The sequence below is a fragment of the Chiloscyllium punctatum genome, chromosome 25 (genome assembly GCF_047496795.1).
Source record: "Chiloscyllium punctatum isolate Juve2018m chromosome 25, sChiPun1.3, whole genome shotgun sequence".
NCBI lineage: Eukaryota > Metazoa > Chordata > Chondrichthyes > Orectolobiformes > Hemiscylliidae > Chiloscyllium > Chiloscyllium punctatum.
The window spans coordinates 50943072-50957195 of NC_092763.1; the positions used below are offsets into that span (position 1 = coordinate 50943072).

Consider the following 14124-nt stretch of genomic DNA (forward strand, 5'->3'; position numbering starts at 1 on the left):
GGTGGTGGGGGGGGGGGTGGTTGGGAATTGGGTATCATTTAAGATAGTACACCCTTCTCCCTTTAATTTTATAAAATTCTACCCGCTCCTCCCCTACTATGGATGTCCATGCCAACCATTTAATGGTGTGTTTGTTGGGGGTAATATGGAGTCAGTTGAACTTTTAACAAGCTTCCTTAAACATTAATTAATTATTTGTTTACACATAGTGGGTGGACTGCTGATTTTGGCACCTTCAATATTATTGGTGAGCTAAGGAGGTAGGGTGGGAAAGTGGATAATTTCTCACTCAAACCTATTTTATGTGCTGTCATATTAACAACACATCCAGCAGAGGGCAGCTAATATCCAGTCCAGAAACTTTATCATCCTCTTCACATATACTACCTGGCCTGTTGAGCATTTCCAGCATATTCTGTATTAATTTTATTTTAACATCTGCTGTGATTTGTTTAAATGCTTATTACCAACATATATGTGAATTTAGCAGATAATTGAGTTGGTTTTATTTAGTTCTGGTTAAGTTCTCTGTTGATTTGATTCAAAATGGCAAGCTTCCCTGATGGATTCAGAGAGTCAAATCCCGCCGGGTAGCTTCCACAGAATCAGAAGGTAAATAATTGCCATGTAAGAGTACAAAGATCAGTATACAATTATGCTTTTAACTTCTAGTTTCCAGGGGAAAATTAAAATCCAGTAAGTATAGTAAAATCTATTATTGTTGCTTTTAATATTATGTTTCAATTATTCCTTTTACTAGAATCCTATAGTGGAGAAGAGGCCCTTTGGTTCATCAAGTCTGCACTGACTTAAACTATACTAAATCCATACTAATCCTGCTTTCCAGCACTAGGACAATAGCCTTGAATGTTCTGATATTTCAAGTTAGCATCCAAATGTTTATTAAAAGTTGTAAGGTTTCCCACCTCAACTACCCTCCCAGGCAGTGCATTCTAGATTCTTACTACTCTGTGGATGCAATTGTTTTTCCTCAAATCCCTTGCAAACCTCTTGCCTTTCATCTTAAAATGATGGCCCCATGTATTTGACCTTTCAACTAAGGGATCCAGCTGCATTCTACCTACTTTGTCCATGCCCCTCATAATCTTATACACTTCAATCAAGTCCCATCTCAGTCATCTATAAAGAAAACTATCTGAGCTTTTCCAGACTCTCTTCATAGATAATATGCTCCAACCCAAGCAATATCCTGGTGGATCTCCTCTGCACCCCCAGAGTGCAATCACATCCTTCCTAGTGTGCAGTGACCCGAACTCCAGCTGTGGCCTACCTAAAACTTTGTACAACATGACCTCCTTGCTCTTATAATCTATATCATGCTGATAAAGGCCTGTATACCTTCTTAACTAGGTAAAAACAATGACTGCAGATGCTGGAAACCAGATTCTGGATTAGTGGTGCTGGAAGAGCACAGCAGTTCAGGCAGCATCCAAGTAGCTTCGAAATCGATGTTTCGGGCAAAAGCCCTTTATCAGGAATAAAGGCAGTGAGCCTGAAGCGTGGAGAGATAAGCTAGAGGAGGGTGGGGGTGGGGAGAAAGTAGCATAGAGTATAATTAGTGAGTGGGGGAGGGGATGAAGGTGTTAGGTTAGGGAGGAGAGGGTGGAGTGGATAGGTGGAAAAGGAGATAGGCAGGTAGGACAAGTCCGGACAAGTCATGGGGACAGTGCTGAGCTGGAAGTTTAGAACTAGGGTGAAGTGGGGGAAGGGGAAATGAGGAAGCTGTTGAAGTCCACATTGATGCCCTGGGGTTGAAGTGTTCCGAGGTGAAAGAGGAAGCGTTCTTCCTCCAGGTGTCTGGTGGTGAGGGAGCGGCGGTGAAGGAGGCCCAGGACCTCCATGTCCTCGGCAGAGTAGGAGGGGGAGTTGAAATGTTGGGCCACGGGGCGGTGTGGTTGATTGGTGCGGGTGTCTCGGAGATGTTCCCTAAAGCGCTCCGCTAGGAGGCGCCCAGTTTCCCCAATGTAGAGGAGACCGCATCGGGAGCAACGGATACAATAAATTATATTAGTGGATGTGCAAGTAAAACTTTGATGGATGTGGAAGGCTCCTTTAGGGCCTTGGATAGAGGTGAGGGAGGAGGTGTGGGCGCAGGTTTTACAGTTCCTGCGGTGGCAGGGGAAAGTGCCAAGATGGGAGGGTGGGTTGTAGGGGAGCGTGGACCTTACCAGGTAGTCATGGAGGAAACGGTCTTTGCGGAAGGCGGAAAGGGGTGGGGAGGCAAATATATCCCTGGTGGTGAGTTATTTACCTGCCCTGCCACCTTCAGGCGACCACTTTGCAGAACATCTATGTCTGTCTCCAAAAAATGACCATGAGCTTCCTGTTGCCAACATCTCAGTCTTGGGCTTGTTACAATGCTCCAGCAAAGCTGAGCGCAAGTTGGAAGAGCACTATCTTGATTTTGGTTTGGGGACCCTGCTGCATTCAGGACTCCATATTGAGTTCAATAATTCTACGTCCTGAGCACCTTCTCTCATGACCTTTCAGCAAACCTAACACACGAGGCCTTATCGTCACTTGAGCTGTTACTACAACCGAACCATTGTCAGCTACTAATGGTTCCCATAGCAGCTATTGATTCTCCCAGGCTGACTATTACCTATTCCTTTGTCTGCCCAGTTGCAATTCACTGTCTCTTGGCTCCATCTCCACTGATAGTTTACTCTATCTCCCCCCACCATTACATCTTCAGTATATATTTCAACCTTTTGCCTAGCTGTAATCAATTCTGAAGAAGGGTCACTTCACCTGAAATGTTAACTGCTTTCTCTGTATAGGTGCTGCCAAAGCTTCTGAATTTTTCCAGCAATTTTTGTCTTTGTTTCTGATTTCTGGCATCCACATCACTGCTGCTTTCAGGGATCTGTGGACAAACAACCCAGGTCTTTCTGTTCTTCTGAGCTTCCTTGTGAGCCACCATTCATTCAATATTCCCTTGCCTTGTTCATTTTGTTTGGAATTTGAAATCTAAGATACAGTCTTGCATAATGTTAGTTTACCACCTTGATTATTGAGAACAGAGTATCGAAACTGTTAAGGCAAAACAAAGGGAAGAGGCACTCAGTTTGATTCTGAGGTAAACTGCAAAACTCCTTTACTATCGAGGCAACAGAAAGCAATTTATGGAGAAAAGGTGAAGGTTCATCCTGTGCCAGTGGGTGACACTGAAACCAAGGAAATGGTAAAAATGAAAATTTAAAACATAAACCTAGAATTTAGCTGTGACTGTTGCCTCTAAGTGATTGGCTGATATTTATAAGACCGTAAGAAGTAGGAACGATAGTAGGCCATTTGGCCCCTCAAGCCTGCTCTGCCATTCAATAGGATCATGGCTGATCGACATTACTTATATCTACTTGCCTGCTGTATCCCCAGAATATTTGACTCCCTGACTGATCAAGAATTTATCTCAGTTTTAAATATACATATGGACTCTGCCCCCACAGTTCTCTGTGGCAAGGAATTCCAAAGACACTCAATCCTCTGAGAGAAGAAATTCCTCCTCATCTCAGTCTTAAATTGGCACCCCTTTATTCTGAGCGTATGCCCTCTGAACCTTGACTCTCCCATGAGGGGAAACATCCTCTCAGCATTTACCCTGTAAAGTCCATTAAGAATCCTGTATGTTTCAATGAGATCCTCTCTCATTCTCCTAAACTCAGTGAGTAGTACCCAACTGTTTAGCCTTTGCTCATAAGACAATTCCTCCATACCAGTGATCACCCGAGTAAATCTTTACTGAGCTGCCTCCAATGAAATGATACCTTTCTTTAAAGGAGGGGACCAAAATGCTTGCTGCACTTCAGGTGCGGTCACACAAACGCCTTGTACAGTTGCAGTAAGACTTCCCTGCTCTTATACTTCAGCCCCCCAAAAAAACAAGGACAATTTCCATCAGCCGTCCTGATTACCTGCTGCACTTGTGTGCTAGCTTTCTGTGTTTTGTACGCAAGTATCCGCAAGTCCCTTTTTGTGTCGATTTTTTTTCCCATCTAAATAAGATTCTGTTCTTTTGTTCACTTTTCCAAAATGAACAACTTCACGTTTTCCCATGCTGTACTCCATTTGCCAACTTTTTGTCAACCTACTTAACGTATCCATAGCTCTCTGTAAACTGTTGTATCCCTCTTGCACCAGCCTTTCCACCTATTTTTGTGTCACCTGCAAATTTTGGCTACAGTACATTCGCTTCCTTCCTCAAAGTCATTAATATATATTATAAACAGTTGCCTTCCTAGCACTGATCCCTGTGAAACCCCACTGGTCACAGGTCGCCAACCTGAAAAAGAACTCCTTATCCCCACTCTTGCTGTTTCCTGCCCATTGACCAATGCTTAATCTGGCAGGCTTTCCCCGCTTTACAAGTGACCAGCGAGAACCTATCACGTAAATACAATTTTCTTTCTGCATAGAGCATGTTTCTGTGGGTCATGCATTATCTCTTAAACATCTCTCATTGCTTCTCCATTGTCTTCCTATCTTAACCTGTTTTCTTAGTCCACTTTTGCTAACCCTGTGGTTATACCCTGAACTTGCCTGTAGTTAAGTTGAAGGAAACCAAATTTCCCATCCTCACATTAAATGTGAACTTTTGTCATGTTATAATTAGTCTTTCATAAACAACCTGATTACTACAAGATTTAAATTAATTGTCTCTTATTATATGTTACCAGGTCCTATATAACATGCACCTGGTTGATTCCAATGCACGTTGTTCCTGAAACTGTCTTGAATATACTTGTGAACTAATCCTCCAGGCTATCTTGCCTAGTTTAATTTACCCAGTTTATATGACAGTTACATTGCAAATGATTATTACAATTCATTTTTTACAAGCCCTCAGTATTGCCTGATTTATACACTGTCCCAAAAAATAGCTATTTTTAGCTGAACCAAAAACTACTCCTCACCAGTGGGTTCTACTAGTTTTGCTATTTTGACGTGTTAATCTTCTGAACTCTACAGATCTCAGTAAAATAGAGTGTTTGAAGTTACCTGTTCTTAGGTCTAGCTTTGTGCTGCTTTTTTATTTTCAAATGCATAGTTGAGTTTCAATAAAAGAAGTCTGGCATATTTTCAATCTTTTTTTTAAGTCTCAAAGTCTCTGAACTTAATATCAACCCAAAACACACAGTCCAAATGAAACATTTAAATTGGCTGAACAATACTCTTGAATACAGAAGTGTACTTTAACTACTGAAACACATGCACAATGGTAGTTACTTTACTAGTCAGTTAATGAATAAGGACAGAGTTCTCTGATCAATCCCTGCATTTAAAACATACGTAATTGATCATGCACCAGGGGTTGTAATTTTTTTCAAAGAATTCTTGTTGATTTTTTTTGGGAGCAACCTTTTGGATACATTTAGCGATTGACAACAATGTTTCATACAGTAACACCCATGCATTTTGCCCCTTGTCACAGCTGTTGAACTTATACAGCTCTTAAAGTGGAGATTCCACAATCATTTGCAAATAACTAGTTATTTGAGGTAATTCACATATTCCTGGCTCATGATTAGCTGGATATTCCCTTGTTGACAGATTTAAAACTGTTCTCTCCTTTGCAGCCACCTTCCACTTTACTGCCCCTAAGGGTTCCTTAACCCCCAACCCCCAACCCTTTCGAACCTCCTTTTGATCCCAGTATCCCATTTTGCAGTTTCTAACCCTGACCCCATTTTCCTTGGAACCTCCCTGTCCTACCATTCCTGTTTTAAACCTCCTTCCTCATCTCTACCCTTCTCACAGGATCCTTTATTCACCTGCAGATACCAACATTTCCCCCACCCCCTGCCCCGCCCCAGTCATCCATCGGTAAAAGCTTTCCCAGTCTCAGCTGAACGTCTCTTTCCTGGGCCTGTTGATAGATTTGTCCTTACCCATCCAGCCTCAGTCTCGGCTGCTCTGACTCATGCTCTTTCTTTCTACCTCTTGCCAGATGCTTACTACTCCTCCAAACACAAGCTGTTCCTCTCCTATTTGCTATTCACCAATAAACCCATCAGAGTATCAGTCGTGATAGGAGGAGCAGCTCCTTACCAATTCTGAACTGAAGTGGGTGAAGGGCTTTTGCCCGAAATGTCGATTTTCCTGCTCCTCGGATGCTGCCTGACCTGCTGTGCTTTTCCAACACCACTCTAATCTTGACTCCTCACCAATTTTGTTAATTCTACTTATGGAGTTGACTGTTATTTACGTACTTCCATGATTGAATTTTGCCAGCCATTTTGAAAATTTAAGGGCCAATTTGCCCATCACCCTCATGTATTTTGAGTACTGTTAGATATCTTTACATTATGTCCCCCTACCCCGCCCCTTTTGGGTTAGCTTGATTGGCTGGTGTGTAATGCAAAGTGATGCCAACAGTGTGGGTTCAATTCTGCACTGGCTGAGGTTACCATGAAGGACTCTGCTTCTCAACCTTGTCCTTCAGGTGAAGGGCATTGACCCTCAGGTTAATGCACCAAATGTCATCTCTCTCTGATAAGAGAGCTGACCTATGGTCTGATCAGACTATGGCGACTTTACCTTTTATATTATGACATTTGAAGTTGGTAATACCTTTTGAAACTTACCTGTTAAATGACTCCACAGCAGGCTTCCAAAAGTCTTACAAATTGACTTGCCTCTCATAGCTCCCATGAAGTTCAAGAAACCACCCACCTCAATAAAAATACCAATGTAAGAATAAATTCCGTTCACAGCTGGCATTTAAATGGTGATCCCAATGTCACTTTATATGAAGTCAGATTATGATCTGCCACTTTTTCCGCCCAGGGGAAATTGCTATCCATTGCGTCAGCGTGGTGAGGTTAAAATTCTGCCCTAGTCCTCCAGTCTGGGCCTTCATGAGTTCTCTCAATGTCAGAAGGAGACAATTGAGCCCAATGATTGACTATCAGAAAATGTACGATGGAGTATGGACCATGCCAAATGAGAAAGCACGTAACACTAACTGTTCTTCTTTTATTTTGAGGACAATGGATGTTATCTCAGGTTGTGGTAAAGGTGTTGAGATTTGGTCTACTCCCTTGGAGTAGTACAGGATGGCTATCTAATGACTTTGCTGGAAAATGTATGTTTAGATAGCAGGGGAAGGCAGAGATATGGCAGTTTGTAAAGATGTATATCTCACAACATTCATTTGTTTCATACCTGAGAGAGGAGGGAAAGAAGTTGATTAGTTTACTTCAATAATACATTCTGTCCTTCTTTGTAGATGGAAAACACAATAAAACAATCTGAAAATGATTTAAATAAGTTGCTTGAATCTACAAGACGCTTACATGAAGAATACAAGCCTCTTAAAGAACATGTGGATGCTTTAAGAATGACTTTGGGTTTGCAAAGGTTACCAGAGTTATGCGAGGAAGAAGAAAAGCTTTCTCTGGAGTAAGTATCCATGATCTGAGGGGTGTGCAACTTTTAGGCTTTCATTGTTTCATCCATTTGTTGCAGGTAAAAGAGACTCGCTGAATCTAATTTAAATTGGACATGGACCGACAGCATAAACAGCTTTTTTTTAGTTAATGGCCTCATGTTAGATACCAAGAATGGCTAGTTTGCAGATTTATTGTTATAAAATGTTTCCTTGTTAGATTAAAAAATTGCCAGTCCGCTGATTAATAACCCTTTATTATTCACACATGGTTTTTTTTTGTAATAAAGGGCAGAATAATGAGCAGAATTTTCTCAGACACTGAATGATGTGGGTATTTGCAGGCAGCCTATATTTCTACGGTCCAGGGAGTGGGCCTCATCAAAGCTATGGGTCCACAGCAACCAGTCCTGGGGCCCATGGCATTGTCAGTCAGGAATGGCACAGAGGTCAGTCAGTATCTGGTCAGTCTTCATTTGGAGCTGTCCGTTCAAGTCTGCCAATGGAGTGGACCACAGTCAGTCTGGGAGTCTATCCACTAAAAGTCAGGAATGAATTGTATCGAGGGCCACTGCTGTTCGAGGGAAGGTGAAGAACTCAGTTGTAGGGATTGGAATCAGTATGCTAGGCTGCAAAAGGGATAACTGTTGCGAAAGTGGAGGAGTGCAGTTCAGTATATAAAGAAGTGAGACAATAGAATATGGGAAGGAAAGAGGTAAGATGGTGGGGGGTGGTCTCTGTTTCATCGGTGGTCAGAACCATCCTGAATTTGTTGGGGGACGGTGCACAACCACGTCTGGTATGATGCCTCAATATGCATGGGGCTTGCGGGGTAAAGTACGGACATGACCGTGAGATAACCAGGTTGCGTGGAATGTGGAGAACATCAAAACTTGATGGTGAGGGTTACATAGCTGCAAATACGAACATTTTAGCAAGAGATGACCCAGACTGAGAAGCTATGTTTGACACACGCTGTGTGAAGTGTGATTTCTGTTTCCTTCCATAGTGATGCAAGTAGCAAGTGCATAATGAAGAAGGAAATGACTGCACACCCAGTGTGTGTGAGATAAGTGTTTCTTTCTGTGAAAGAAGGAACTCTCCTTTTGTGAAATGTGAAGCCCTTCAAAGGGCAGAGGCATCATTCAGACACCAATACAATGCAGGTGAAAGACAGCTGTGAATATGAAACTCTGTGTGTGAACCTTAGGCATTGACGTACTGTGTAGAGTTCACATCCTGGCTCCAAGTATTCTTGGCCATATTATGCAACGTCAATGATCAATGTAATTAATGGCTCTGATGACAAGCAAGATATTGCATCCTGGAAAGATTAATGCTGGTTGCCAAAGTAACAATGACCTTGCAAGATTATATAACCTGCACAAAGTGCAGGAACTGCTCACCTTACATGTTGGACTACAAAACCTCATCCAACAGCAAGGCTTGCTCTGTAGCTTTGGTCCAGTGTTGAGCAAGATATTTGCTCACATAAGCTGATGATGAAAAGTGGACATAACTTTACAAATATAATAATGAAGTGTCACTCATGGCACCAAGTGCCCTCTCACTATGTCTCAGTGCAGTACCAGGATCTGCAGCTGAGATGGAGGGAGCCTGCCTTATCGTGTAGCTCCATTAGCCTTGGAGTTTTGGTCTGACAGTCCCAGGAGTGTTTATTGCCAGAGGGGTCAGACATGCTGCTGTATTGGGCCTGGAGGCAGCTTGAATTCCTAGATCTGCACCTCCCTTTTTCCATGTGAGGAAGGGGCACCTGGAGAAGGGTCAAGGTCCGCTGATCCCCCGTCACCTTACTGCTGGTGCTGAGCACCACTGGCTGAAATGAAGAAGTGCAGGTCTGTGCCAATAGTCGGCAGACCGTGATTGTGCTGGACCTAGCTCCCCATGACAGCCCACGAACCTGTCCATGGAGGCAGCCATATACTCACATGCTGGAGGCAACTTGGTGCAAACAGCATTGGTGGAGTCCTCCAACCTTCAAGTCAGTTTACCCAATACCCAATAAACTTGTCTGCTGCTCCTAAGTCTGCTAGTCTGGTGATGACATATTCCAAGTGAATAGGCAGCACAGAAATCATACAGGGTTAATGGGTGGGTGGGGTTTGGTGGGTGAGAGTGAGGGAAGATCATGCATTTGATAGAGAGATTGCTAGACTATGAGCCTTTGGTGGTGGTGGCTGCAGTAGCAGCGAAACATGTGTGCTGAAGTAGCCGGACAAAGATGATGGCACCTACCCTCACAGAGCAGAGAAGGTCATTGACCATCCTGCTTTGTTGGATGTGCCTCAGGACCATGAAGACTGCACTGACCTGCATGGCAATCTTGGATCAGATTGGCAGGGGCTGATGCCATGATCTCCTCTGCTAGTTCTGAAGGAAGAGGACACCCCTCCTCAGCCGCATCTCATCCACTAGGACCCTGAGGTTTCCTTTGACAAAGCAGGATGCCAATTTCTCTTTGTCCAAAACTGTGGGTCAGTGGACAGAGATTGTGCAGGAGTGCTCCATACAGCCAGCAAATTGGCCTGCTGCACAACTGCATAAATATGGTGCCACTGCTGGGACCTCCTTAGGTTCACAGCAAGTACTTCCAGCTGTGGTGAGTGGGAAGATGTGCCAAATGGACTGCCATGGGGAACGATATATAGGTAATTAGGTGAGGTTGGAATGATAGCGTGAGAGAAACCTTTCATGAAACTTGCTAAAATTGACACTTAGCCAAATTCAGCAAAATTCTAGCCTAGTTTTGCCCTTAAGTCTTTGTTCTTTTAGCTGGCTCTGGTTGTGTGTTTGGAACGTACTGTGAATTTTGGCAGTGCATCTTGCAGCTGGTACACATTGCTACTGTGCATTGGGTTGAAAGTATTGAATATCTGAGAATGTGGTGAATAGTGTCAGGTTTCTTGAATGTGGTTGGAGCTGTAGCCATCCAGGCAAATGGGGAATACTCCATTACACGCCTGACTTGTGCTTTGTAGGTGGTGGATTGTCTTGGGAATTCTAAAGGTGAGTTATTCACTGAAGGATTTTCAGGTTCTGACCTGCTATTGTAACCACGGTATTTATTTACATGGCTGGTCCAGTCCAATTTCTGGTTATTGGTAACCACCAGGAAGGTGACTGTGGGTGATTCAGTGTTGAAATTATTTGGATTGTCAAGGGTATAGAAATGTAAATGTACAGAAATGTTTTCTATGTTTAGGACATCATTGCAAGTACTTAAGTAAAGTGCATTGGCAATGAACAAACAGAAGGTAAAAAGCAAGTGTTAATGTGCTGTGCCATAACAGGCATAGCATTTGGACACAATCTGCCTCAATTGCTTCTTAACAGCTTGGTATGTTGTCTTGCTAAATATGATGCTAAGCTGTATGGATAAGAAACTCCTACATCACTTTCGAGGTCCAGAATTAGTTAATTGCAAGCGGGACAACACTTGGAATATTCTAACTGACCTCTGTGCACGTGGCATAAGGTAGAGGATAGTTATGGTTCCTGTTTCTGTGTGCTATTTGTGCTGATAAGTACACACAGAGAATTTGGACAAAGACTGGATCAGGTATAGTTTTAATCCTTCTGAATATGTTCTCAGCATTGACTGTCTAGGTTTCCGATGAGACTTAAAAGGATTCTGGGTAATCCAAGATGGAGGATAGGAAAAATTTCTGGCTGTAACAGCTACTCCTTTTTTTTGAGGTATTTTAGGTGTTGGAGATGATTTCCTCGAATTTCAGGAGCAGCAATTACTGTTTTATATGCTCTTGCATCGTTTTAGAATTTGGAGGAAAAAAAGTCAAAACAGCAGCACTTTTAAAAGACACATCATGAGGTCAGTGCAGGAGAGAGAGAGAGAGTAAGAAACCTACATTGCTAACTGGCAGAGCAGTGAACCTGTGAAGTTACTGCCTTTGCTGTTGAATCATATATCACTGGACATTGGAGTGCATCTGGGAAAATTAAAAAAAAAGTGAAATTCACAACTGATCTTGGAGGAACCTGTTTGGGAGAGGTCACAGTGCCAAAACAGATAAATGAATATTTTTAAGTGTGGCCTTACAATAAATCTACAGTAGTGAGTAGAGTGAGTTCTTTCTTGATTATGTTTTACTGGGCTATGTCTCTTGATTAAACTCAAAATATAAGCCATAAGTATGAATTTAACCTAGAGCAGTTTTTGTTTGTAGAGGAATATGACAGTGCTATTTTCTGGGTCTGTAGATTTAAAGAAGTAAAAATGGCCCTTAGTAGAGTGACATGCTCTTCTTGTCAGATGTGGGAGTTTAGGGAGAGTTTACGGGTTACAGAGGATTATATCTGCAATAAATGCCGTTGGTTGCGAATCCTATCAGATCGAATTGATCGGTTGGAGAGGCAGTTAGAGGCAATGAAGAATTTACAAGAGCAAGTGGATGTGATGGATGGCAGTTATAGGAAGGGGGGAGGTCTCAGATGCAGTCACGTAGATAGGTAACTCCAGGAAAGGTAAGAGAGGGAGGCAGGTAGCGCATGAGTCTTCTATGTCTATCCCCATTTCAAACAAAAATGCGATTTTGGAAAATGTAGGGGATGATGGATTCTCCGGGTAATGTAGCATGAACAGCCAAGTTTATGATATTGAGACTGGCTCCAATGCAATGAGAGGTATGTTGGGTTCCAAGCAATCGATTGTGCTTGGGAGCTTTCTAGTCTGAAGTATAGACAGACGTTTCTGTGACCAGCAGCAAAAAATCAGAATGGTGTGTTGTTTCCCTGGTGCCAGGATCAAGGATGTCTCAGAGAGAGTGCAGAACGTTCTCAAGGGGGAGAGGGACCAGCAGGAGGTCATTGTACATATTGGAACCAACAACATAAGAAGGGAAAAGGTTGAGATTCTGAAGAGAGATTGCAGAGAGTTAGGCAGGAATTTAAAAAGGAGATCCTTGAGAGTAGTAATATCTGGATTTCTCCCAGTGCAACAAGCTAGTGAGGGCAGGAGTAGGAAGATAGAGCAGATGAATGCATGGCTGACGAGCTGGTGTATTGGGGAAGTATTCACATTTTTGGATCATTGGAAGCTCTTTTTGGGGTAGAAGTGATCTATACAAGAAGGACGGATTGCACCTAAATTCGAAGGGGACTAATATACCGGCAGGGAGATTTGCTCGAGTTGCTCTGGAGGATTTAAACTAGTACGGTTGGAGTGGGGGTGGGGTGGGACCAAGGGAGATAGTGAGGAAAGAGATCAACCTGAGACTGGTACAGTTGAGAACAAACGTGAGTCAAATAGTCAGAGCAGGCAGGGACAAAGCAGAGAACAAGGCAGGACAGATAAATTAAACTGCATTTATTTCAATGCAAGAGGCCTAACAGGGAAGGCAGATGAACTCAGGGTATGGTTAGGAACATAGTTCTGGGATATCATAGCAATTACAGAAACATGGCTCAGAGATGGACAGGACTGGCAGGTTAATGTTCCAGGATACAAATGCTACAGGAAGGACAGAAAGGGAGACAAGAGAGGAGGGGGAGTGGTGTTTTTGATAAGGGATAGCATTACAACTGTGCTGAGGGAGGATATTCCTGGAAATACATCTAAGGAAGTTATTTGGGTGGAACTGAGAAATAAGAAAAGGATGAACACCTTATTGGGATTGTATTATAAATCCCCTAATAGTCAGAGGGAAATTGAGAAACAAATTTGTAAGGAGATCTCAATTACCTGTAAGAATAATAGGGTGGTTATGGTAGGGAATTTTATCTTTCCAAACATAGACTGGGACTGCCATAGTTTTAAGGGTCTATATGGAGAGAAATTTGTTAAGGGTATACAAGAAAATTTTCTGAGTCAGTATGTGGATGTACCTACTAGAGAAAGTGCAAAACTTGACCGACTTTTGGGAAATAAGGCAGGGCAGGTGACTGAGGTGTCAGTGGGGGAGTACTTTGGGGCCAGCGACCATAATTCTATTGGTTTTAAAATAATGATGGAAAAGGATAGACCAGATCTAAAAGTTGAAGTTCTAAATTGGAGAAAGGCCAATTTTGACAGTATTAGACAGTCCATATTACAGAGGAGGAAGTGTCTTGAAACGCATAAAGGTGGACAAATCCCCAGGACCTGATCAAGTGTACCCTAAAACTCTGTGGGAAGCAAGAGAAGTGATTGCTGGGCCTCTTGCTGAGATATTTGTATCATTGATAGTTACACGTGAGGTGCAGGAAGACTGAAGGTTAACTAATGTGGTGCCACTGTTTAAGAAAGGAGGTAAGGACAAGCCAGGGAACTATAGACCAGTGAGCCTGACGTTGGTTGTGGGCAAGTTGTTGGAGGGAATCCTGAGGGACAGGATATACACTTATTTGGAAAGGCAAGGACTGATTCGGGATAGTCAACATGGCTTTGTGCGTGGGAAATCATGTGTCACAAACTTAATTGAGTTATTTGAAGAAGTAACAAAGAGGATTGATGAGGGCAGAGCCATAGATGTGATCTATATGGACTTCAGTAAAGCATTCGACAGGGTTCCCCGTGGGAGACTGATTAGCAAAGTTAGATCTCACTGAATACAGGGAGAACTAGCCATTTGGATACAGAACTGGCTCAAAGGTAGAAGACAGAGGGTGGTGGTGGAGGGTTGTTTTTCAGATTGCAGGCCTGTGACCAGTGGAGTGCCACAAGGATCAGTGCTGGGTCCACTACATTTCATCATTTATAT

The 14124-nt window shown here is 42.8% G+C and overlaps 1 protein-coding gene across 1 annotated transcript in view; it reads left to right on the forward strand.

Moving 5' to 3' along the window:
- Positions 1 to 14124, forward strand: part of zc4h2 (zinc finger, C4H2 domain containing) — a 37881-nt gene that overhangs the window by 19280 nt on the left and 4477 nt on the right. Inside the window, exon 3 of the mRNA XM_072595269.1 lies at positions 7250 to 7422. Within this exon, the coding sequence (XP_072451370.1) occupies positions 7250 to 7422 (173 nt within the window). The remainder of the gene's footprint in view (positions 1 to 7249; positions 7423 to 14124) is intronic.